This window comes from Vespula vulgaris, chromosome 4, assembly GCF_905475345.1.
Source record: "Vespula vulgaris chromosome 4, iyVesVulg1.1, whole genome shotgun sequence".
NCBI lineage: Eukaryota > Metazoa > Arthropoda > Insecta > Hymenoptera > Vespidae > Vespula > Vespula vulgaris.
The window spans coordinates 5,311,706-5,337,607 of NC_066589.1; the positions used below are offsets into that span (position 1 = coordinate 5,311,706).

General features: G+C 27.4%; 7 protein-coding genes across 17 annotated transcripts; 2 read left to right on the forward strand and 5 right to left on the reverse strand.

Annotated features, from left to right (window-relative positions):
- Window positions 1-18: 18 nt before the first annotated feature.
- On the reverse strand, window positions 19-2,813 carry LOC127063244 (T-complex protein 1 subunit alpha). Its single transcript, XM_050992723.1, has 9 exons — window positions 2,629-2,813; window positions 2,396-2,481; window positions 2,089-2,315; window positions 1,889-1,999; window positions 1,331-1,736; window positions 1,063-1,265; window positions 800-992; window positions 567-730; window positions 19-483 (listed from the first exon to the last, which is right to left on the reverse strand). Exons 1-9 carry the CDS (start codon window positions 2,699-2,701, stop codon window positions 273-275), a joined length of 1,674 nt encoding a protein of 557 aa, XP_050848680.1. The 5' UTR covers window positions 2,702-2,813; the 3' UTR covers window positions 19-272.
- Window positions 2,814-3,241: 428 nt separating this feature from the next.
- On the forward strand, window positions 3,242-13,184 carry LOC127063242 (monocarboxylate transporter 10). 10 transcript variants are annotated; one of them, XM_050992716.1, is made up of 12 exons: window positions 3,242-3,401; window positions 3,532-3,705; window positions 4,107-4,218; window positions 4,397-4,500; window positions 8,087-8,614; window positions 9,719-9,870; window positions 9,968-10,241; window positions 10,317-10,452; window positions 10,545-10,710; window positions 10,796-11,042; window positions 11,130-11,282; window positions 12,168-12,288. In XM_050992716.1, exons 5-12 carry the CDS (start codon window positions 8,128-8,130, stop codon window positions 12,182-12,184), a joined length of 1,632 nt encoding a protein of 543 aa, XP_050848673.1. In that variant the 5' UTR covers window positions 3,242-3,401; window positions 3,532-3,705; window positions 4,107-4,218; window positions 4,397-4,500; window positions 8,087-8,127; the 3' UTR covers window positions 12,185-12,288. The 10 variants fall into 10 exon arrangements, with proteins under 10 accessions (XP_050848673.1, XP_050848665.1, XP_050848670.1 ...); XM_050992706.1 differs by having other exon boundaries at window positions 3,243-3,401; window positions 12,185-13,184; XM_050992709.1 differs by having other exon boundaries at window positions 3,243-3,401; window positions 3,532-3,564; window positions 12,185-13,184.
- Window positions 9,670-15,403, reverse strand: LOC127063251 (trafficking protein particle complex subunit 2-like protein). Its single transcript, XM_050992749.1, has 7 exons — window positions 15,213-15,403; window positions 14,960-15,102; window positions 14,154-14,187; window positions 13,804-13,976; window positions 13,646-13,733; window positions 13,492-13,571; window positions 9,670-13,363 (listed from the first exon to the last, which is right to left on the reverse strand). The coding sequence occupies exons 1-7, from the start codon at window positions 15,249-15,251 to the stop codon at window positions 13,321-13,323; spliced, it is 600 nt and encodes a 199-aa protein (XP_050848706.1). The 5' UTR covers window positions 15,252-15,403; the 3' UTR covers window positions 9,670-13,320.
- A 42-nt stretch (window positions 15,404-15,445) lies between these two features.
- On the forward strand, window positions 15,446-18,522 carry LOC127063239 (conserved oligomeric Golgi complex subunit 4). Its single transcript, XM_050992701.1, has 10 exons — window positions 15,446-15,625; window positions 15,718-15,915; window positions 15,990-16,364; window positions 16,443-16,651; window positions 16,722-16,917; window positions 16,978-17,225; window positions 17,302-17,524; window positions 17,611-17,877; window positions 17,986-18,171; window positions 18,265-18,522. Exons 1-10 carry the CDS (start codon window positions 15,554-15,556, stop codon window positions 18,520-18,522), a joined length of 2,232 nt encoding a protein of 743 aa, XP_050848658.1. The 5' UTR covers window positions 15,446-15,553.
- Window positions 18,523-18,970: 448 nt separating this feature from the next.
- LOC127063250 (transcription and mRNA export factor ENY2) lies at window positions 18,971-19,702 on the reverse strand. The gene is made up of 2 exons (XM_050992748.1): window positions 19,480-19,702; window positions 18,971-19,214 (listed from the first exon to the last, which is right to left on the reverse strand). The coding sequence occupies exons 1-2, from the start codon at window positions 19,527-19,529 to the stop codon at window positions 18,986-18,988; spliced, it is 279 nt and encodes a 92-aa protein (XP_050848705.1). The 5' UTR covers window positions 19,530-19,702; the 3' UTR covers window positions 18,971-18,985.
- A 147-nt stretch (window positions 19,703-19,849) lies between these two features.
- On the reverse strand, window positions 19,850-21,173 carry LOC127063212 (potassium/sodium hyperpolarization-activated cyclic nucleotide-gated channel 2-like). Its single transcript, XM_050992639.1, has 6 exons — window positions 21,147-21,173; window positions 20,936-21,086; window positions 20,624-20,815; window positions 20,439-20,540; window positions 20,230-20,351; window positions 19,850-20,104 (listed from the first exon to the last, which is right to left on the reverse strand). The coding sequence occupies exons 1-6, from the start codon at window positions 21,171-21,173 to the stop codon at window positions 19,850-19,852; spliced, it is 849 nt and encodes a 282-aa protein (XP_050848596.1).
- Window positions 21,174-21,327: 154 nt separating this feature from the next.
- Window positions 21,328-25,887, reverse strand: LOC127063238 (probable myosin light chain kinase DDB_G0279831). Of its 2 annotated transcripts, XM_050992700.1 has the most exons (7): window positions 25,758-25,886; window positions 25,509-25,670; window positions 24,294-25,169; window positions 23,316-23,855; window positions 23,085-23,207; window positions 22,841-22,991; window positions 21,913-22,769 (listed from the first exon to the last, which is right to left on the reverse strand). In XM_050992700.1, the coding sequence occupies exons 2-7, from the start codon at window positions 25,528-25,530 to the stop codon at window positions 22,673-22,675; spliced, it is 1,809 nt and encodes a 602-aa protein (XP_050848657.1). In that variant the 5' UTR covers window positions 25,531-25,670; window positions 25,758-25,886; the 3' UTR covers window positions 21,913-22,672. The 2 variants fall into 2 exon arrangements, with proteins under 2 accessions (XP_050848656.1, XP_050848657.1); XM_050992699.1 differs by having other exon boundaries at window positions 21,328-22,769; window positions 23,316-25,169; window positions 25,758-25,887.
- Window positions 25,888-25,902: the final 15 nt, after the last annotated feature.

Sequence of the window (25,902 nt, forward strand, 5' to 3'; positions counted from 1 at the left end):
AATTCATGTTACAAAATGTAGTTAGGAAAAAGCTTTATTTCCCTTAAATATAATTATTAATTAGTACGCTCGTACAAGAATTAAGTATTTTATGAAATGCGAACATAATACGTTATTTATTTGTAAATATATATATGTTATGACAATGACTTAAAAATTATAATATTTTAAGTTCTTAATCAACACATGAGATGCATTAGTATAATGAAAAATTTGTGAACAAGATTTGCTGTGAAAATGTTTCCTATAATAACTTCATAATGAAAGCAATTTTATTCATCCAATTCACCAGCAGCCATTGCATCGTGATATGATTTATCTTTGGATCGTTCAGGATCCAATTTAATCATATCATCAATTCGTAATATAGTGATCGCTGCTTCAGTAGCAAATTTCAAAGATTTTATTTTCGAAATAGCTGGTTCTAATACACCAACCTTCTTATTATCCTTTATAGTTCCCTCTAATAAATCAAGACCAACCCTGCATAGTATAAATGATATTTGATGTAAATAAACCAAGTGACATATAAACTTATTTATAAACGAAGAATGTTAAATCATTACCATTTTAATTCTGCTAAATCTGCTTTTGTTTGGCTAGAATTGTGATAAGCCCTCAATTTTGCAACAAGATCAGTTGCATCTTGTGCAGCATTAACAGCCAATGTTTTAGGTATTATTAAAAGTGATCTTGCAAATTCAGCAATTGCTAATTGTTCGCGAGAACTCTGTTAAATGAAGAATAACATTATAATGACAATGTTAATAAGATTATTAATTAAATAAGAAATGCTTACTAAAGAAGTAGCAAAGTTTTCCAGATAAATTGAAAGTGCAGCTTCAACGCAACCTCCTCCAGCGACAACATTTTTACTTTCTAAAACACGTTTCACGACGCACAAAGCATCGTGTACAGAACGCTCCATTTCATCACAATAATAATCATTTGGTCCACGTAAAATGATAGAACTAGCTGTTCGAGCTTTTGGTCTATTAAGAAAATTATGTATATATAATATTTTTGTTTTATTTTAATCTAATAATAAATCATTGAACCGACCCTTTAATAAGAATAAGCTCATCGTCACAGATCATCTCCTGTACTACTTCAGCAGCTTCACCAAGAAAACTTGATTCAAAGGTTTCCTCTCCTTCCATGTTAGTTAATGAAGTTAAAAATTGTGCACCTGTAGCTTTGGCAATTCTTTTTAGATCAGCTTTCTTGCATCTGCGTACTGTCATTGCCTTAGCTTCTACAAAATACTAAAAACAAGAGATAAAAAATCAGAATATCATACTTATTGACTTCTTATAAGTACTCAACAAACCTTTAGACAAAGATCATCAACTCCACCAGATAGAAGAACAACATTAGTGCCAGCATTTAAAATTTTTTGAACTCTTTCTTTTGTGATATCAATTTCTCGTTGACGTACAGCTTCCAATTTTTCAGGATCAGTAATAAGTACTTCAACACCTAACTTCATTTTAGCTTTTTGTAAAGAGAAGTCCAAACAAGCAATTTTTGCATTTACTATCCTTTTAGGCATTGCTTGCGAAGCCACTGTACAATTAAGTGCATAACCATGTACAAGAATTGATTCTCTAACACTCTTGCCATGAGCTTTTAAAACATTAACTGCTTTGACAGGATACAGATGTCCACCTTTACCATCGCTGATCTTGATAGCATTAGCAGCATCAACGACCATATTACCAAAGAAATTAGCATCTCTATTAATTAGTAATGGAAATTATAATATAAAATAAAAAAGATATCCAAAATAATGATTAAATAAACATTTGTTTTTAAAAGAAAAATTTTTTTATCAATAAATGTTTATCTTCTCACTATTTTCTTTTTTTTTTTGAATTAGAAAGGATACGCTCCTATAATTTTACTAGACATAGAAGTTTTTGCTACATTGACCAAGCAATCTCTTCCCAGTTCATCAACACTAACTGTTAAATGTTCTTGTATGTATTTACAAGCTTCCCTAAAATTATAATAAAAAACAATAAAAAATAAAGTAAACAATAACTATTAATTTATAAAAATAAATAAAATCTAAGTTATATCACGTACTTGCAAGCAAGTCTATAACCACTGATAACAGAAGTTGGATGAATTTTCTGCTTCACAAGCTCATCTGCATTTTTCAATAATTCAGCTGCAACAATTACAACAGAAGTTGTACCATCTCCAACTTCTTCATCTTGTAATTGAGCTAACTCAACCAATACTCTAGCTGCGGGATGTTCAACTTCCAGTAAACGTAAAATAGTTGCCCCATCATTTGTAACTGTGACATCCTTAAAATTTTTTTATAAATTTTTTTTAATAAATCATGATATTATGAATATAGAATTAAAATAAAATTAAGAAAATATACCCCAATATCATCGACCAACATCTTATCCAATCCTACAGGTCCTAAAGAACTTTTAACTACGTTAGCAATAGCAGAAGCAGCCATAACTATAAAAATAAAAACAGAATTATGCATAAGGTGTAAATTCATTAATACAATATCTGATCAACCATTTATTTGAATTCTTCTCTACGTTGAAAGGCAGTCCGGCATAACCAAACTTTTAAATGTACATTTTTTTTCTGTCATCTTACCATTTTGAGTCCTTACAGGTGCACCTGATTGCCTCACCCCACCAACAGCTAAAGGACTTGCCATCGTCGACATTTTATAATAATTGTTTTATTTTCCTGCTTGATAGTATACTTCAATAGATTAAAACCGTAGGTTCCGCGTGTGGCTAAGGATAGTACAATGGTCATCAACGACGGCCATTCCTTTTTTATTTCCTTTTACGGGCAACTTCAAGAACGTTTTTCATTGGTCGAATCAATTGAGTAAAAAATTACGAACTTAAACATAATTATATACAAAAAGAAAATAGTTCAATTTAATTATAATATTATAATGAATTAAAATATAAATATTAACTGATTATTTCTGCGTAAATTCATAAATTTGTAGTGCTTTCTAATATTGATACAAGATGGCGCGCAACTTTAAACATCATTTGTAATTTTCAACGTTAAAAATTTTTTATTTTTTTATTAATTTTCAAAAAATTCCATTCTATTTAATGCTCTTTAATATTCAACAAAAAGATTAATTATCAATAAAAGGATGGTAATCGTTTAAAATCCAGATAAATTTGAAAACGATAACTTACCCCCAGATCATATTTGGTACGTATACCTACCCTTATCTCTCATAGAAGTACAGTGATGTCACTTTATATAGGGTAGAAGATATCGGTGCTTAAAAATATTAATTGTTTAAAGGATTAACAAGCAACAATGAATCGTGCATATAGTCTATTTAAATATGATCGTTACGTGAAATTATATTCCTTGGATAAATTATTCCACAAGTATGTGAATTTTGTATTACAAATTTTTACTTTTATCATAACCTTAACATTTATATTAGGTCACATCTTCATCTTTGATATATATATTATTTTGTTAATCACACCATACCTCATTTTTTCTTTACTATAGATTCTCTGCTGATAGTGACATTATGGATGAATGGTTAGAAGATATGAAAAAATGATATATATTGGAATTTTAATTTTACATTCTAATCTATTATTCTTCCATGACATTGTTGGATAATGAAAGAAGATAACATGGAAGAATTATTAGTATCATGTAAAAACATGATAGTCTCAGGTGGAAAGACATCATAAATTATTATTGAAACTACAATATCCTCTTAAAGGCATATCCCTTCAGAATTTTCAAATAATATTTATTGATCAATATATAATCAAACTATGATTAATTCTTTAGTGAATCATGTCATCCTAGTATTTAAATATATTGATGCAGTTAATATTAATAAATAGTGATAAATATGTAACTAGTACATATTTTTAAAAAAACTATTACATGTTTTTGATTATATATTTATTAAGTGGGATGACAGATATTCATATACATAATAGAAATCTTTTTTCTTATCTCGTTATTTATTTATTTATTTGTAATTGATATTGCAATAATTTTATTTTTTTTTATTTTATATAATATATTAAATAATTTTTAAGATTTACGATCATGTGTTTTTTAAGTGAGGAAGCAAGTGAATTGATCCAACGAACGTAAAATGATAAATACAGAGAAAAAGGAAGGATCTAACATAAAAATAAAATACAGAGACGAGAATAATAAAATACAATTAAGGTAGTGTATCCGTAATTTGTTAAAAATTTCGATCATACTCTTAATGAAATTGCCAATAAAAATTAGAATGTTCACGTAATAAATCAAGTATCAATCACGTAAATTATCATTATTTATAATACTCTTTTATTCATAAAGAAAAAGAAAACAGTCGATTGAAGTTTATTCTATTGAACAGATACAAAGTGTTATCGGAAGATGGTAAAATACAGGTGTTCAAAGTCACAAAAAGAGGGGGAAAACTTTTATTGATCGATCTAAATATCTCTGAATAATTAGGAGGTAAGTTTTCAATTGATAACTACGTAAATAAAAATGAAATATATTGCGTTAAAAATTTAAGAAAGAGAGAAAACCATTATTGGATCGAAGATAAATAAGATCAAAGATCACGAACGACAGTGGAACACGAATACAAACAGAAGAATAAAATTAAAACCAATAGGAATGTCGATCGTCGGTATAAAATCGAACTATCATTCTATTTGTGATTCTCATCGTTCGATTCGTTAGAACATTCGATTAGTTCTATCCGAACAAATATACACGTGAAAGTTCAAAGTGACAATTTATAGGCTCGGTATAGGCTCTCGTGTCCGTTCGACTCAACAAGATCGGCTCGACTCGGAATCCTATCGTTCGCGCGGGCTCCCGCCGGCTCGTGGTCAACGCTCGAGGCTTAGTTTGCGTCCGACATTGCGTTCGGACGGTCTTCTTATAAGGTATCTGTTATATTTTTGTTCTTCCTTTCAAGAAATATCGTTTCCCTAGTCCTCCCACGAGGCGCTCGCGAAACCCGCGTGGCTTAGTACACATTATCACATTTTGCCGGTAGTAACGATCAGTGTTACGATTTTCAACGAACTACTAACAACTGGTAACGTAACTATTTTTATCTTTTTTCTTTCTTTTCTTTCTTCTTTCTTTCTTTCTTCCTCTTCCTTTCCTTTCTCTTCACTTCACTTCTCTTTTTTGCTTCTTCTTCTCTTCTTCTTCTATCTATCTATCTCCCTCTCTTTCTTTTCCTCTTCCTTTCAACTTTACCAACCGTTATCGCCTATAATGATAGTTTTAAAAATTGTTATTCATTTTTCTTTTATCAAACGTGTCTCTAACGATAAATAAATCAGTAAATTATATCCGCAAACATATAAATTTCTAGTGGCGGTATTTCGGCGACGCACTTTTCAATGATGAATCATCGTCCATCATCATCGTTTCACGTACCCTGCTTTATCGCTTAAGTGACAGAGTTGACAAAGATTAGGATAGATCTATGTTGGCGCTTGCTCGAGGATATTTGAACGATATACTTTCGCTGCGACTACTCTAAACAAAAATCTAACCAAAATTTTTATTAATTTAGATTGATTCAACTTTTTCATTATATGTTAAACATTTCATTTTTTTTTTTTTAACACTGTCTTTCAGTCTGTACTTCTTCATATTTATCGTTTATGCAAACAGATTAGATGTTATATCGTTTTACCTCGCTTTTTTTTTTAAGTATAGCACATGTTGTTCTCACATAATTTATTTTTTAGGATTTTATTTAGAATTTAGAATCGAACTTTAGAATTTTATTTTTAGAATACAATTTTTCTAAAACAATTTTCTTGTTTAAAAATTTATTCAAAGATTAATATGTGTAGAAATATTATTTTCATCGTTTTTTTTTTTCACCAAAGACAGTTCGATATAATGATACTTTTAATTACATTATTTAATGCATTTTTCTTCCTTTCTTTTTTATAATTATGACATGGGAAATATCGAAATGACAATACAGTAAAATAAAAATAAAACGAAATGAAAAGTATATAATATCTGTATCATTTTAACTCGATTTCGAATTGAATTAAATTAAAGTTAACCAAATGTACTACGAAATTAGTTTCTCCATGAAATCTTTTTATAATGATTTCATTGAATATTCATATGTTTTTATTACATATTTATAACTATTTATATATAAATCATTGTCACTTTTGCATTTCAAACAATATATAGGAAATACGATGGGCGATACACTAATAAAAAAAGGTTAACTGATCCCTCAAGAAGAGTCACCGATATTTCATTCGCGTGACCTGCTCGATTCGAACATCAATTAATGTCAGGGTTGAAATCCGGTTAATGTAACGACAATATTACAAATCTACGCGACACTTATACAAATAATAGTTATTCATTTCATAATTTCTTACATATTAAACCGTATATGATTAGTTTCTATATTGCCATATAATCTACTATGTTATTCATCTACTACGTTATTCAAAAATGATCTACTTAAAAAAGTTTTCCACTACGTTGTTCAAAAAAAAAAGTTTATATTCCTTTGAGAAAAATTAAAAAATGAAATTGTTGCGAACTCTTCGTTTTTTTTTCTTCTTGTAATTTCCAGATTCTTATTATTACATAAGTCGTATATTGACGCAAGTTGACATAATTAATGAATGAAAATCTGTCCGGCACATACGAAATATTCGATGAGAAGTTCGTATCTTTCGTATATCATATGACTTGTATATAATCCATCTAACATCAGCAATAAGAGTCCTCTTTTATTCTTTGGTTCCTATTTATCGAGGAAGTAAGGCTTTCACCGGTACAATTTACGAACGAATCGAAAAACAAAAGCGTCTTTGTAACCCTAATAACGTGTACCAAGTACGACCTTTTATTCCCTCAACTACGAGGCTCTATTTTGTAAGATCGTAAAGGTTTAGATTGATATGATCAGGATATATCAAGATGTACTATGTGATCAGGATACATTGAATATTATTGTATGTGAAATTTTTCTTTTCTATCTATGTACTCTTATCTCTTTAGAAATGATCGATCGATTTTTTAAACATTCAAAATTCGCGCCCAACATTTGAATTTTACTTGTTTGACTGACGTAGTTAACAGCGATATAGGAAGATACGCAAAGAGGCCAATTGCGGTATGTAAAACGGCTGGATCGTTACGATGAAACCGCATTCGAAATATAAATACGGCTGGCTCAACATGTAAGGTGCCATTGAACTAAATGCGTATGGTAATACAAGAAGGAAGCGTTATCTTTGTTATTGCTAATAATCAATTTTGTTGGACGAACAGGCGCTTTATACAATTAGCCATCATTCGCTTACAGATAATTATGGTCCTGTGATATATTCTATAATTAAACTTAATCAATTCGTAATGTAATATTAGTTTAATTAGGTAATTTATTCGTAATCAGGTTAACCAATCGATTTGGATTTATATATCAGTATCAGAAAATAACAAAATTTTGTATATATATATAACCAGCAAGATCATTGAATAATTGGCTTAAAAGGACGATGAGTTCAGAGACGTCAAATGTGCCGATAAGATTATCACACTCGTGTGTTTTTTATATTCCTCGTTGAATTTTTCTTTTTTCTATTTTCTTTATTCTCATATGAAATTATCATATTAAGTAACATAGAATTGATATCAAATTCAGATGTAGCTTGCATAAAATATGGGAGCATGACAAATTTTTTTATACATTTGACTTCGTCGAGATTTATATATATATATATATATATATATATATATATATATATATATATATATATCTTTTGAAATCATAGAGCAACGACCAGTTGGTATGTTCGATTCACCGCAGTCAATTCTTCGTTGTTGATTTTGAGATGATGCAAGAACGATCTACCTGTTGCGTTACTACTATGGTAATACAATACATATTTTCGATTTAACGAAATAAAACATATTCGTTAATACTTTAAATGAAATACTTTTATAGAAATATATATATGAAATTTTTTTAAGTAAAACAAGCTATAGATATGGGTATAACCCGAAAACATTTTTATTTATGTTACAGATCGACAAAATTCCAAATCGTTATTAACAACAACAATAATAATGACAGTTACCGATAATGTTCAAAATAAACGTGACGCTACTCCTTACGTTTTAAGTAATACTACTGTGCAAGAAGAATATGGCCAAAATAAAGAGAAAGATTTATCGAACATGGAAGACTCATTAGAAACTCTCAATATTAACGAAAATTCAAATAAATTCGCCAAATCTTGTCCTGAGACGAAACTAATTTTCTCAGAGACAGAACAAAAATTAATAAAATCTAACGACTTTAAATCGAAGAAGATCAATAATATCGAAAATGAGGAACCACTTGCGACACCTGATTGGCAAGAAGATCCGGAAACTAACGATGTTAATGTTAATATACCACCTGATGGTGGTCTCAGAGCTTGGATGATCATGATCGGTAGTTTCTTTATCAATGGTGTTTTATTTAGCGTAATCAACACGTACTCTTTGATCTACCTCGAACTACAAAAGAAATTGTTGGAAGCTGGAGAAACAGAAGTGTCCTCTAAAGCGTGTAAGATCGTCACGAGATATCTATTTTTTTTATTATAATTATCTTTAAGATTTATGATTTATCGTTCAAATTCTCTCTCTGTTTTGTATATATTCCATTTAATCGTTACGTTAAAGTCTGGTAAAAACATGACGGTTCAATGATCGACACTATCAAATTATTTTTAACATGTTCTTGTTCCTCCTCCGATAGTGTTCTATCAAATGCCCCCATAATTTTCTTCAACGATAAATCACTGACTTCTCCGCTCCAACACCTTTTTATTTTCATGTTCTTTGAGTCGTACTATATTATTGTCAACATGCATACTGTCAGTCGTTAACGATAATCAATTTTTAAAAATGATTCTTAGGATTCTAACAAGCTTGAAAGTCCAACAAATTAAAAGACTTGCGACTGTTTTCTTCAATATAATTCCGATAAAACGTCTCTATTGTTTAGCAAAACGATTTGCGAATAAATACTGATAAAATATGCCAAAGATCAATCAAATATCCTTTCTTTTTTTCTTTAGAGTTAAACGTTTCTCAAAACAGTACTTAATCGTTGATGAGATCAACCCTTTTTACAGTTGATGTCCCAGATAGTATGCATCTAAATTAACAGTCAATTATAGCTTGATTAATCATAGTAATCATAGTTAATCATTACAATTCAATGCTAGCTTCTCCGTATCTCATAACTGATCTGACCTAAATCTTTATGAAAACTTAACTAGCAATCGTCGCAAGACAATTAGTCGATTAGAAACATTTTTTTAATTTCGATGATAATAATTATGACGAAAACGAATGATATTCTTACAGACAGGTCTATGTTTTTGTATGTATACATGCACAAGGTGTGAAAGTATCTATATATTTTGCTCGGTCCAGATATTGCAGTCCTGTAAGTTGAATAGAGATCCGCGAATTGAATAAGAAAAGGATAGAGCTCGTTTCGACCAATCAGAACATAATATTGACACGTTCCTACAGTGTGCATGTGAACGCTTTAAGTTTGCTTCATTCACTTGGTACATTTAGTTCATCATTATAAAAATGAAAGTTGGAAGATAATTTTAAAACATTTCGTGGATATATTTTTTTTTCTTATATTTAACAGCTCTAGTCGGATCATTGACCATTGGTACAACATTTTTCTTATCACCAATCGCTGGTATCCTCACTGATAAAATCGGTATTCAGATGACCACATTTTTAGGAGGTGCAATAGCGTCGAGTGGTATGCTTCTTTCTTCAATGCTTTCCGACAAGGTAACTTCCTTGATTAGGATAAATCTCATCATCTTGTAATAAAAAATTGTATTACATTCAAATTCGGTTTTGAGATTTCTATGATCGTCTATTTTAGGTAGAATTATTGTATATGACCTATGGCGTGATGTATGGACTCGGCGCGAGTCTTGCTTACACACCGAGCTTAGTGATATTAGGGCATTATTTTAAAAAATATCTGGGATTAGTAAATGGAATTGTCACGGCTGGAAGTTCCATATTTACGACGCTTATACCATATCTGATGGAAACTCTTCTTCGACATTTCGGATTAGAAGGAACATTTCGGAGTTTGGCAGCGTTAACTGCAGTTGTCATGCTTTGCGCGCTACTTTTCAAACCGATACCACGTGAGTAAAATTAATGATAGAGTTGGAATAATTTTGTGAAACAAAAAGAAATTACGATAAAATGATATTTTCCAGTTAATAAACCTCCGCGATGCCAATCACCACGGAAAATGAATTTTCGGCATCGTTTGAAGGAAGTTATTAATTTATCGATTTGGAAAAGACAGCGATACGTCGTATGGGCTGTTTCCATCCCCCTTGCCTTGTTCGGGTAATTGCGCAATTATTGATAAGAATAAATGATACTTAGATAATTATCTAATATATCGAAAAATTTTTTCTAATACCTTATATATTTTTTAGATATTTTGTACCGTACGTACATATCGGAAAATTCGTAGCAACCACATTTAAAGATTCAGACGGGAAATTACCGGTCATGTGTATTGGCATTACATCTGGAATAGGTCGATTAATATTTGGTTATATTGCTGATTTGCCTAAAGTAAACAGAATATTACTGCAACAGGTATAATACTTTACTATCATTGCACCATGAATAATATATACATAGATAAAAGATAGCAATGACAAAACAATTTCTATTTATTTAGATATCATTTTTAAGCATTGGTATCCTCACGATGTTACTCACGGTAACACCATCTTTTAATATTTTACTACTCATTTCTTTGAGTATGGGATTATTCGATGGATGTTTCATATCGCTATTAGGTCCAATTGCTTTTGACATTTGTGGTCGCGAGGGTGCAACTCAAGCAATTGGATTTTTATTAGGAATGTGTTCTATACCTTTGACAGTAGGACCACCAATCGCTGGTCTTTTATACGATCATACCGGTAAATTAATTTATTCTTTATTTTTAAAACGATATTTTATTATTAATCATTCATTAGCGTATTAACGCATTTTATTTTGTTCTACAGGTTCTTACGATTTGCCTTTCTTATTGGCTGGAGTACCGCCAATAATTGGGGCATTGACTATGTTTTTAATAAAATGTGTTAAGGAAAAAGATACTGAAAACGATGCTGATTCAATTACCGAAGAACCAACGGCAAAATCAACTTGCCAAAATGGTCGGTAAAACAGATATTCATGTATTATCAAATCAACGGTATTCGGCGTAACAAGTAATGAGGCATTTTATAGATATATTATTCTGTGCAAAAATATAGTATTTCTCTGTTGCTTATCAAAACTCTCGCTTATCAAAAATAATTTAATAATGTTTAAAAGCTGACGTATGTAAAAAGTAATTAAATACTAATGTTTTCAATAGAGAGCATAGGGAGTAACGTCAATTAATCGTTATCGCGTAATCTAAGCGTAGTAGAATTGTTAAGCAAATTAGTTTTATTTTAATCACTTCTAAATTATAATTAGTAAATTAGTTCAAATTTTAATCATATCTTTTATATAATTACTCAGAGTATTATCAGTTTGCAATCCATGTATTTTAACAGTAACTGTGATAGATGTATTGTCAATATTTCTGAACTTATCATCCACATAAATTATGAAACCATATGCATACAAAATGCTATCCTTCAATTATGCTTATTTATTATATTGTATCCGATTGTTTGTTTATTTGTTAATTTAATTAGTTAATTAATAATTAGTTGATTTATAATTAGAAATTCGTGCACAGTATCATTGTTGATCTTAACTGAAGTATTTTAGCATAGCATACACTGTTGCTTCAAAAAGTATTATTACTTTATATTTAAAGGCACAATATTTTTTTAATATACAAAACTAGCACTGTTTTAATTAAAGTAACAGTATGAAGATAATTAACATGTATGTGAAAACTAAATGCATGAAATATTTCATAGATATGCTACTTCTATTTGCCATTATAGACAAATATCTTGCACTTGAAATATGAATATATATTTTTTATTTTTATTTTCTTATATCATATTGAACCAAAAGTGTATGCATTTATATTCCAATAGGCTTTTATTATCAATAGGGATGACAAAGGCTATACTTCTATCATCATATTTTGTAACTACTCCACCTGATTATGGACTACATAAAGATAAAACAAGGATAAAGAAGTGTTCATACATACAGAGTGAATATGGATCTAAAGGAATGTTCAATATCAAATGTAATAACAGTGGCAGCAATGGTGGTTATTCACAGAATGCAAGATGTTCAGAAAGTACACCCTTATTGTGTGACAAAAATCAAATATTATGGTCAAGACCATCCTTTTTACAACGTACAGAGCGATCATCGATGCTTCTTACACTGTAATAGCAACATAATAGTGAATTATTGTATTCATTACACAAAAAACGTCACATGCAAATTTTATTTTATTTTTGTACTATTATTTGATAGATTTGATATATCAATCATAAATATAACTGATAATTTATTTTGAGCATTAATTGTAATTGTCAGATTATAAAAAAATCTGTTGCATGTAAAAATAATGATTTTATTTAACATTGATACTAATCAGTAAAAAATGTACTGTAGTAAATACTACAAATATTACTATTAGTCTTTAATTTAAATTATTTCATATCATTTCAATTATACTTGTAATAATATAAAATAATGATAAAAATAAGCTTTAACTTTCTAATTGAAGTACAGTTATATTTTGATAGAAATATTTTATAAAATGTTATATGATATTCACTACAATGATGACAATAGAATGTATAATAGCCTACATGTTATTTTTGTTATCATTTGAATGGTTGTTTACTTAATGTTGTATGTCTGGATATAATTATATAATAAATTTGTTATATCACTGCTATTTTTTTACAAGTAGTTAATATATTCGAGGTAACAACATTGAGTAACCAACTTCAATGTACTACTCTCACAATCATTCATTTCATTCATTCATCTCATAATCAAATTATATTATACAAATATAAAAAAATGATCTACCAATTTGTGTATGATACAGCTCAATTGAATTTACAAATAAAAGATATCCTGTTTAACATTATCTTATAATAATCCTCTTTACTTTAGAAAATTATAATATACTATTATATTATATATTACTTATTTATGGATAAAAGTCAAAAAAATTAATCAATAGCATTGCTAAAGTAATTTTCAGTAAAAGATATGAATTTATATAATTCCCATTATCTCTGTCACAGATGAATCAAATGACCTAAACAAAATAAATTATATATATATATATATATTATTACTAAAAAAATAAAAAATTTAATGTTATACAATTAAATTTTGTATAAGTTAAAATAATTAACAAAAACATTAAAATATAAAAAGTCTTACTTCGAATTAATTGAACTGCCTGGCACATAAAATGGATTACAGACTGCATTGGAATAGGCAGTATGTAGTTTTTTAAATATCTGTAAACATATTAAAAATAATCTTACATTTTAATATATAATAATATCATGTTACAGAATTATGTAATTATTACCATTTTTACTTCATTATCTCGAAATGATATGTTGGATGATTGTAATACTATCACAAATTTAATCTTTGTATTCGTAGCATAACCATAGCTAAAATAAAATTTCTTATTACTAATGATTTATTCGATTCAATATATTAAGAGGAAAATTAAATACATACATTTTAAACTCTTCTGTGGTAAGTAACAAACCTAAATATAAATCACGGATATCAACTGCTGTCTTGTTTCCTATGTTCAACTTTTCTTCTATAATATCAATAGATGTATGCACTTTGTAATGAAATTGTAAAGCAAGAGCTTCATCGACACATTTGATATACTTAGGAGAATTCTATAAAAATAAAAATAAAAATGTCACACAAGTCTTCATAAAATCAGACTATGTAGAATAAAAAAATCCTTAAAATATAATAAATATGTGATCAATTCATTTCTACACAAGGAGAAAATATTTTAGAAAAGTACTATTCTTGTATAACCTATAAATCCAAAGAAAACGAATACTCGCATCTTTTCCAATAACAGCCACACATACAGCCATGGTAATAAATATTATAATACACAAAGTATTCGATTTTACGTAAATAATGTAGAAAGTAATAATATCGAATTTTTATACGAAACTATAAAGATCGAATATTTACAAATTTCCACAAACGTATGATACACTTCTCTATCTTCGACTGAGTGACAAATGTATAATACGAGTCTATATATATATTTCTTACGAGAAAAATATTACTATTTCATATACATTTATTATTATTATTTAATTATGAATTGTCTTAAATTTCTTATACACAGTCGCACATATTGACGTAATATATTTATTTTGCAGAACTAAATTTCATACGCACCATACACACACACAGACACATACATACGAGCATAACACTATACGCACGAGCACAACAATGTACATATTTTCTTTCTACGTAGCTATCATACATCTGCGCAATATTTAATTGGAACAATATTTATGTTCTATAGACATTAACTAAATAAATAACATTTATATAATGATCTCTTCTTAAATATATTTGAAGGTGTTCTAATTTTTCAACGTATATATCATATACAAATAAAATGAGGTTAAAATGAGCTTGACTCTATAACAATCGATTTAATCACCATGTTTATCAAATTACATTATAAAATGCTATTTATAAAAAACAAATATATTATACATATATACATAATGAATAAAAATATAATATAGTACAAAATTATACTTAGTTTTAATCCTCTTTTTTGGATTAACCATATCGATTTTTTAACGTTCTGTATTTGCGTAGCATATATAAAGCTTCTAATTCTTTTATAACATAATTCCCATGTTCTATCATTTTATCAATTTTCTCGGGATTACGTTCTTCTTTATTTTTATTAAAAGCTTTTCTTAACCTTGTTCTAAAATATTCATAACCTTTTGGATAATCATGTCCCATATACAAAAGCTGCAATAAAGCAAAAAAAAACAAATATTTGCGAATAATTATAAAGATATATAAAGATAATTATAAAGATATATATAAGAATTTAAACAATAATTTAAAGAATGTTTTACCGTTTTATACAATTGTATCACTTTACTTTTTTGAGACATAATAGTTTATTATAATTTATGAGTTGCACTTTACTAATTTATTATCCAATTTCTCGAACATATCATTTAATCATATTATCAGAACTTTTGCACAATACATTAATAGAAAACTTTTATAAAGGAAAATTTTTTTGATTGAATAGTATCTTGCAAAAAATAATTGATTCTGTCTTCTTTACCGACCTAGCAATGAATTTCTCTCCGTCGATAAGTATATAATTCATGAGAACTATTTTGTATACTTTGACGAGATACCACGTATTTCTTCAATTTAAGTTTATTACAATATTCTTTAATAATTGATGAATAAGATGAACATACCAGTAGAAGAGAGTAACATACAGCAAATACTTAATAAACTGTCAGAAAATGAGGTTGGCATATTTTTTATTATAATAAAATAACATATTTAATATAAAGTCAAAATTTTTAATAATTTACTATTTATTATTATTATTTATAATAGATAATTGTGAAAGAGAAATTAGACAATTTATTGTCTAGACATTGCTACATAGAATCGAAATTACAAAATATAAATAAAGTATTACCTAAGGTTGTTTTTATTCGTGGCGAAGCAGAGAAGTTCCGGAATATGATTATACATACAAATGAATTGGCTGAAAATGTCAGCTCTAAAGTACGACAGCTTGATTTAGCAAGAGTAAGTAGACAGGAATAACTAATATTATGATTTGAATTATTAAGAAAAATGTTTCAAAAAAATTATATTTATAGAGCAGAGTATGCGAATGTCAAAGAAGAGTTAATGATATATTAGATCTACAATTATGTAGTGAAGGTGTTGCAACAGCTTTACAAAATGAAGATTATGAACAAGGTGCTGCTCATGTTCATCGATATCTATCAATGGATCAACAATTGCTTGAAAGAACAGCTGAAGATGTGTCAGGGGATCCCAGCACTATTAGTAGCTCTCTTTTTACATTGCAACAAGCAGCTGTACAACTAAGAACAGTAGTTACCCATAAATTTGATGAAGCTGTTAAATCTGAAGATTTAGCATCTGTTGAAAGATTCTTTAAAATATTTCCACTATTAGGAATGCATTTAGAAGGCTTAAAAAAGTTTTGTAGTTATTTATGTTCCAAGGTAATTTTTTTTATGACTATATTTTTTTACATGACTATATAAATGCATACATTCATAGAAATATTTTACATTCACCAGCTTCATGATACAGCACAAAAAAATTTAAAAGCTGCTTTAGAGATAAAAAGTAATGATAAGCGAGCATCTGTTATATTTGCGGATACTATGACCTTATTATTTGAAGGAATTGCTCGAATTGTAGAGGTACATCAACCTATAATAGAGACATATTATGGACCTGGGAGACTTCTAATGACTGTGTCTATATTACAAAAAGAATGTGATAGGTAAAATTGAAGTAAACTAAAAAAGATTTTTTTTTGTCAAACAAATTAATATTTATATATTATTATACAGGCAAGTTAAAAAAATTGTTGCAGAATTTATGAAGCACAGAAGTATATCTAAGAAAGTACAAATGATAAATGACTATGTTAGAAAACCAAATTCAGAAAGAACTGATCCTAAAGAACTTGATCTCTTATTAGGTGAAATAACTATAATGCATTCAAGAGCAGAGCTGTATATTCGTTTTTTAAGACGAAGAGTTAAGGTGAATCTTTTAAGCTCACATAAATAAAATTATAAGTATTTGATTTTTCTTTTTTTACAGAATGACATAGAAATTAGTACCACAAATACTACGCAATGTACGGACTTATTAAATGAATTTGAAAAGAATATTTGCAATTCTGAATTAGCTCATAATATGCAAGAACTTATAGGTGCTTATCTTGCTTTAGAGAGATATTTTTTAGAAGAGAGTGTTAATAAAGCTGTTGGTATGGACACATTAGAGCAAGATCAACAAATATCTAGTATGGTAGATGATGTTTTTTTCATAGTACAAAAATGTATAAGGTACTGCTTACTTCTAAAATCTAAAAATCAATGATGGATAAATGAACTACAATATCAATTTTTATTATGTTCTCAGACGTTCTATATCAAGTTGGAGCATAGATGGTGTTTGTGCTGTTATCAATATAGCTTGTGATATATTGGAAGGAGAATTTGCCAACAGATTAAGAAATAGATTGCGCCAAGGATATCCAGCAGGATACTTGGATTTAACACAAGCATATAGTGCTTTGCAAACAAGTATACAACATGGACGTTTACAAACATCAGACACTGAACTTGCACGTCTTATGTTTTTGGTAAGACAAATAATACTTGAATTGTTATATAGTTACATATTTTTAACAATATTTAAATTTATATTAATTACTATTTTTTACTTCAGGCATATTTAAACAATACAGATGTTAGTATTGAATATGTTGAAACATTATGCAAAACTCTGACTGCAGAAATAGATGCAACTTTTCCTAATATGGCAGAAAAAGATAGAGGAAAAATAGACAGTTGTCTTTCTGGTTTAAAAGGAGTAACTTCTATCTTAAGGGCTATTACCGATTATGGGTTAGAACAATTACGTGTAAGTGCTGTAAAACCTAGAGTAACACCTTGGGTAGATGCCTTTTTGTCTATAGATCACCATATTAATGAGGTTGGTACAAAATGAAAGTATATTATTAAATCTGTCTTTATTTACATGTAAGGTCATAGTATTAATAAAATTATTTAACAGTATAATACATAATAACTATATTTTCAGGATGAATTATTAAGATATGAAACAGATGAACCTTTTGTACAAATTTTAGTAACAAATTTAGAAGGTTTACTTCAAGGTTTTAAAGGTCATTTAACAACATCAAATTATGATGCTCTTATTGGTATTTTGACTAAAGAAGTTACAGCACGTTTAGAAAAAGTTGTTTTGAAATCGACCTTTAACAGAGTATGTGTTTGTTTAATATAATAATTTATCTATACTATTCACATACACACATATATATTTACATATATTGACTTTATATATTTATTGCTTCAGGCTGGTGGACTTATTTTAGATAAAGAAATCAGATCATTAGCTAGTTATTTAGCAGCAGCAACATCATGGTCTGTACGAGATAAATTTGCACGTTTAACTCAAATAGCAACTATATTGAGTATAGAAAAAGTTGAAGAATTAGCAGATTACTGTGGTGCAGATGCAATAGCATGGAGACTAACTACTACAGAAGTTAGACATATCGCATCTCTTAGAATAGATCTTAAGCCTGAAGATATTAAAAGATTTAAGATATAGTTTTTATTATATTTTTATTTTGAAATAGTACTCTTTTAATTCTCTATAAATAGAAGAGGGCTTTACTGCTGCATAAATTTTAAATTACTATATTATTGTTAAAAAAAAAATTTTTTTTTTCTTTTATTAATTCTTAGTATGAAAATTGATATTTATAGTAAAATACTGTTTGTACATATACATCTTAATATAACCAAGATATAACTCTAATTATGTACAAACAATGTTACATTTTTTATATTGTTAGCAAGGTTAGTTCTACAATCAAAGTTTGAAGAACTGCAAACTTTGTAAGAATTGATCAATATTTCATTTAGAATAAGATTTGAATATTAATATTTAAGCATCACTTTGTTTAAATATTGCTCTTAGTTCATGTAATATAATACAAATATGAAAAATATATATCATGTATCAAATCATATGTAAGGTAAAAAAGTAGTCAAAGTAAACTGTAAAATTTTTACATTTTCAATTTTTCTTCTTGAGCTACAAGCTGATTTTTTATTTTTTGTAGTAATTCTTTTTTTACGGAATCAGGTACAAGTGTTCGTGCTTTACTTGTAACCATAGAAAGTAGTGTATCATAAGTTATATCATGACCATGTTCTTTTATTATTTCTTTGCAGATTAATTTAACCTGATCTCTCCATCCACATTCCACCAATCGTCGTCTTAAAAGCTCTTTCAATCTAAAATCAATTAGTTGTATAAATTTTAATTCCTTTTTCTTTAATTTAATTAATTTACATCATATCCTCATATATTTTTTATGAGTGTTGATATAAACAAAGCATATTATTTGAGGTTAAAATGGCATTAACTTTTCGTTGTTTTATATCAAAGATATTTACTAAATATTAGTTGTTGCTATATATATATATATATATATATATATATATATATATATATATCTTATTTAAGTATTTAAAAAATTTTCAATGAAATTCTACTTGCCCGTCACGATCGCCAACCATGACTAATCTTTGATGCGGAGCAGTCTTCATTAATAATTGAAATTTATTATTATTCCTTAAATACTTTCGTATATTTTATATACAATGTTTAAATTAGCTTGAATGTTATTATTCTGTCGTATAACAAAATCGAACCTAATCGAACCTGATTGAACCTGACCAAGCATGATGGGACTTAGTTCTTCCTTAAGACGCAACGTGGCGTTAGTGACCCGATTAAAAATTAAAACAAATTTATAAATGGACATATGACGACTTGAATCAATGGATTGTTTAATTAAATTATATATAAAATTAAAATACTAATGACATAAAATTCGATGTTTTAATAGACTGCTTCCATTTCATTTTTATAATTCATTTTTTTCTTTTTCAGTTTCATTATGCAGCTTTTCTAATTCTTCGATTATCTTATGTCTTATTATTGTATCATTTTTAATTCTTGTATATAATTCAGACCCGTGAGGAATAACACGTTTAAAATCTCGACGATGTAAACGCAAAAGTTCACATATTTCCAAAGCTAAAACAGATTCAGTTCTTCGTTTTTGAGAATTAATTAAAACTTCTGCACCAAAATGATTGCCACTTTCAAGATGGCAGATCTGGATAAAAAATGCAACATATATGATAATATTATAATTATTATTACTCGCTAATTAAATTAATAACATTATAAATAGTATTTGATTTATACGATTCGTGTAATTAATTAATTATTAATACTCACTTCTTTACCCCAAAACGTAATTAGTGCAACTGTTCCACTAGCTATGAAGTACATGCAATCACCTTCGTCATGACATTTATAAATTATATCGGTTTCCATATAAATAAGTGGTTTTAAAACCGCTGTAAAAAGAATCAAAGTATTATTTCAAATTCTTATTTTCTACTTCATAAAAAAAATTTTAATTTTTTATTTAATGTAAATATTACAAATCAATTGTCCAAGTAGTTTTGATGATAAATTATGAAAAATTTGTGCAGTTTCTAATAAACCACGACTACTATATAGCATAATTTCTTCCTTAAGGTGACCTAAAAATTTTTTTCATGATTCATGTTATGTGTAATAATTTAAATTTCCAAATCATGTACTTTTTGTATTTTTGTAAACTGACTGGAAAGAGTATATGATATAGCTTGCTTTTTAAAAAAGTTGCCTTGAAATCTATATTTGTAATAAGTAAGAAGTTTATCTTGAAGATGTTTTGGAAGTTTTTTCTCTCGTACGTAATTTTTTACTTCATATATAATTTGATAATATTTTAATTCTGGTTCTGCCAATGATTCAATTAATTTCAGGATTATCACTATTGTTGGTAATATATTGAAATAATTAATTATAGTTAAAAATATATTATATTAAAAAGAATTATTATACTTTCCAATGATGTAAATCAAATAGGTTTTTCCAAAAATAAGTAGTATACAGTGAGTAATCTTATCTAAAGTTCCAAATGATTGGAATTCAACAAAACTAAATCCAATTAAATTATTTAAACCAATATGCAAAGATTCTATATAAATTATCCAATCAGACTGTTTATATAATCCTGTTTGTACTAAATATGCCCCAGAATTCTAAAAATCATTAATATTATAAGTATAATAATTGTGTAATAATTATAGAAATCACCATACCTCTATAGTATCTCCGATTATATGCATTACAATATATGGAAATACATAAGAGAAACAGCTGCTCCAATGAAAAATTAACAAAGTTTGGATAAGAAGCCAAATAATCATTCTTTGAATGTGAGAACTTCCAAAAGTCTTATAAATGAATATATAATTCCTTTCACATTATATAATTGAATTTGAAACCATTGTTATCTTACTGATACTTACAATACTAAGTTGTCTAAAATACTCATGCAGTGTACCTAATCTTATAATTTTTAATACAGGTAAAATTTCAAGTAAAAGAAATATTGAATTTGAATCAGGACCAGGTGGTAATATACGTTCTTTATAAAACCAAGTATAAGGAACAGAGGAAACAAGGTCTATGAAAAAATATGTCTTTACATAATGCCTTAAACACAAATCATATTATTAAATATATTTAGAATTTTCTGTATGTTGTAAATATTTTTTTTAAGAATTTTTAAAAAATTTACCGCATTATCAAATAAGGATCCAGAAATATTTTATGATCATCAATTCCTACATATCCAGTTATAAAATTAAGAATCATATCAATTATACAAATTACATATGCAGGAGTAATAATTTTCAATAACTCAGGATGTGCGTTTTTTGCTATTCTATGAAATCCTATGATATATGGATAGATGATAAAAAAATAAAGAAATGTTATCATCATCAGAACATCCCAGAAAAATCTAAAAGATTATATGTTGCATAATGTAATTATTATACATTTTTTTTTTTTTGGTAATACCTTAAAGTACTATATGGATGTATTATCCACCAATGCAATGAACGATCATGCTTTCTTTTTTCAAAAGTTATAGCAGCATGACTACGTAACAAGAAATGTGTCAGCGGATGTTTTCTGCAGACCAAGATCAATTTTTGATACTGTCGTTTCCAACGAGCAAAAATATTTGCATTAGGTGGTAACTTTGGCAAATTGCTATCAGAAACACGTCGTAATTCACAAATATGTACATTTAATTTTTTCTTAAACATTTCGAAATTTGTAGATTTGTGCGTAAATTTTAATTAAGTTCACTATATTTTATGAGTAAATTAAAACAATAGAGAGCTTACTCTTATTTTTACTGTTCTTATTATACAATAACATACAACAAATGAATAAGTATAGTATGAATAGGTATAATCAAATTAAAAAATTATCGTGTAAACTGAAATTACTAAAATTATTAAATATTTGTATATATTCATATAAAGAATACAATACTCTAAGGTCTTTTCAAGACTTCGAAAATAATACTATAACAGTAGAATTTTTTATAAACTATGATATATTTAAAATAATCTATGTTTCATTTTTTTTTCAATTAAAAATGTTAGTTTGATATATATATTTTTAAATATTGAGTAAACAATGCAAAATAAAATAATCGTCGTATTACTGTTTACAAAATTATAATAAGAAGTAGAACTCTGATCAATTACTTATTATTCCTTACTTAATAATAATCTATATTAAGTAATATAAAAGAATATCTATAAACTTAATCAGATAGTTTACGCATTTTCATTTGAAGTTCAAATCGCCTATTTGTTCTTACACCTCTTAATAGTACTCTATTTTCTTCTCGTTTTTCTTTTCTAAAAATATATATGTATATAATTATTATATATAAAAAAAAATGACAATAATTAAAAAATTTATTACTTACTGTCGATTTATTTGTTGCTTTCTTAAAATAATATTGGTAGCATCAGCTTTTCTTATCTTAAAACCAAATTTAGTGTAGCCATCACGTTTTATTTCAGTTGGTAAAGGTTTCTTTATATTTTTTGTTTCTAATCTTGAAACATTGAATGTTTCTGTGAACAATAAAAACATAATTATTTCATAAATATTTTAATTTATCATATTTTATGATTTTATTAGGTGACTTCAATATTAATGATAGTTACTTAATGCTTCATGTTGTTTTATCAGGCGATTTTTATTATCGACAAGAGATTCCATTTTTGAAAACAGTTTTTTATGAATTTCAGAAAAATTTGGAATTTTTTTGGCACTATGTATTTTGACATCTGCAATTAAATATAATTTTAATTATTACATCTATAAATAGAGTAGCATATAACATTAAATATTCAAATACATTGTATATAAATTTAATTGCTTTTTAGATGTTTTACCTTTTTTTTCTTGACTTCCAATATGTTTTGTTTTGTTTAATGTAGAAGAGAGTGTCTTGTCCATTTTTCTACTATTGTTATAAAGTGTTCTATTAATGTTAGACATAGAGCTAGACCTTCTCTTAAATTCAGAGTCTGATATAGTTTTATTTGCTAAAGCATTGGACACAGAACTTGATCTCATATGAGAAATATGTCTTATAACTGGAGTTTTTCTAACTGTTATATTACTAACATGTTTTGTTTTGCATAAAGAAATCGAAGTATTTAGTTTAGTACTCTTACTTTCCAATAATGTTGTCTGTGATTTATTAATACGAGATTCTGAAGCAGCAAAACGAACTTTACATGCTCTTTTTACATCTCTTTTATCATTGGTATCTAATTCTACTGCTCTACGTTTTCTACATTGTCGTTGTAAGTGTGGAGTTTTTGGTTCAAGGAGTTCATATGTCTCATCTGCTTTTATTTCCTTATCATTAATATTTATAGTATTATTTTTGCTGTTGTTAGATGATTTATTTAGTTTATTGGTAGAATCTAGATGAATAGAATTTTCATACATTTTGTTATCAATAACAGGACTACTTGTTGCTTTTGGTGACAAATGAAGCAATATATCATCATTTAAATGTGATTTAAGCTTTATTTGTGAAGTGGATTTTAAATTTAAAGAATATGTATTATTTAATGCTTCATTGTTCTTTGATAATATATTTAATAAAATTGAATTTTTTAGAGAATCTGGATCTTTACATAATTGTTGTTGCACATGTTTTACATCAAATGTACTATTCATTGGATTATTTTGAGACTTTAGTAATAGACTTAAGTCATCCAATGATGGAATTCTTTCAAGTATCACCATTGCTTTTTTTGATATTATCTCTCTATACAAAGTTGATAGATTATTTACATTTGTCAAAGTTAGTTCTAAGTCACTTGCTTCACTTGACAATGACTTCTGTTCTATATTACCTTTTTTGGATCTAGTAGAACTTTTTGTTGATATATTCTCATTTGGGGATTCTTTCACTGTTGTTACAATGAACTTCTCACCTTTTTCATTAGATTTCATTTTCAATGATTTTGACTTTGTGTCTGGCGATTTTAACATCATGTTTGAAGATTTTGATAATCTTGTTAAATTTTCAGTAGATATATAACTTGTCTTTAATTTGTTTAGCCTTATTTTAACATTATTCATTGAAACATTATTTAATAAACTGTTATTTATACTCTTCCTGTTTCGTAAAGATATTTCACAATTATTAAGTTTAGTCGCAGAATTAACAGAAAGCATCAGCTTTCTAGGAGTTTTTGATATTCTAAGAGGAATTTCAGAATGTGTTTTTGGAGAAGTTAAAGGCAATGGTGATTTTCTTGGTGTTTTGGTTGTTCTTTGAGGTGTTAAAGTTATCGAAATAGGGCTACTTTTAGGAGTAATAGTTTCATTCAGTGATATGTCATATTTGCTTTTTTGTTCATTATTTATGTTCAAATTGATAAATGAATCATTAATTAGTTCACATGATGTGTTATCACCATCACTTACAATATCATCATATATAACTTTATTTGCCTTTGGGATAGGATTTTTTATCATTGTAAATTTATTAGAAGTATTATTTTTTTTCGGTCTTTCCGATTGCATGTTCTTTTTTGAAAATTGAATATTCAAAGATTTTTTATGTTTTACTCGTTTATCTTTTATAACTGAAACATTGGCCTTACTTTTCTTTTGATTTTCTATATTCTGCTTAGTGTCTTGTAAAGAGTTTGAATTCTTATTTATCGAATTAAGTATTTTGGATCTTTTTCTTGTGATAATAACAGATGTATCCATTACACGATCTACAAATGACAAATACAATGTTATAATACAAAAAATATATGAACAATAAAATATATTTATAATTATTAGAATTTGTATGTAAGAATAAATATATAATTAAAAATGGCGTAATATTGTGAACAAATTTAATTATTTAAATGAAAACATTTCCCAAGATAAATTTTAATATCTTTTTTCTTCATATACTATTAATTATAAATTTATTATTATCAAAATAACCGCCATATTTGTATTATAACCAAACCGATGCAAACAATATAGGACATGTATCGTACGACTGATGTATTATGCGACTGATTTTACTAACGTTAAAGAGTAACCTTATATTTACAACTTACATTTTCTTAATCTCGGAGACATAATATTTTTAGTAATCTCTCGTTGTAGATTCACTATTTTGTAGCACTCTGGATAGTCTGGATATCACTTGTATTGTATCATACAGTAGCATTCATAGATTAAACCTTGAATAGTATCGAAGTACACAAGGATTCAATTACCTAAAATTACAGATGGCGTTAATATCTCTATCAAACAGAATTTAATAATTAAAAATTATAGCAGAAATAAACCGTTATGACTCTTACCTAATACCTTCGAATAACAAAAATTAACCAATTGGTGCCAAATAAAACGGCAAACAAATTGCGCCTAATTTTCTAGTTCATTTTTTATCCGCAAGATGGTACTTTGTAGAGACATTAATGCCATCTATGATTTTAGTATGATATA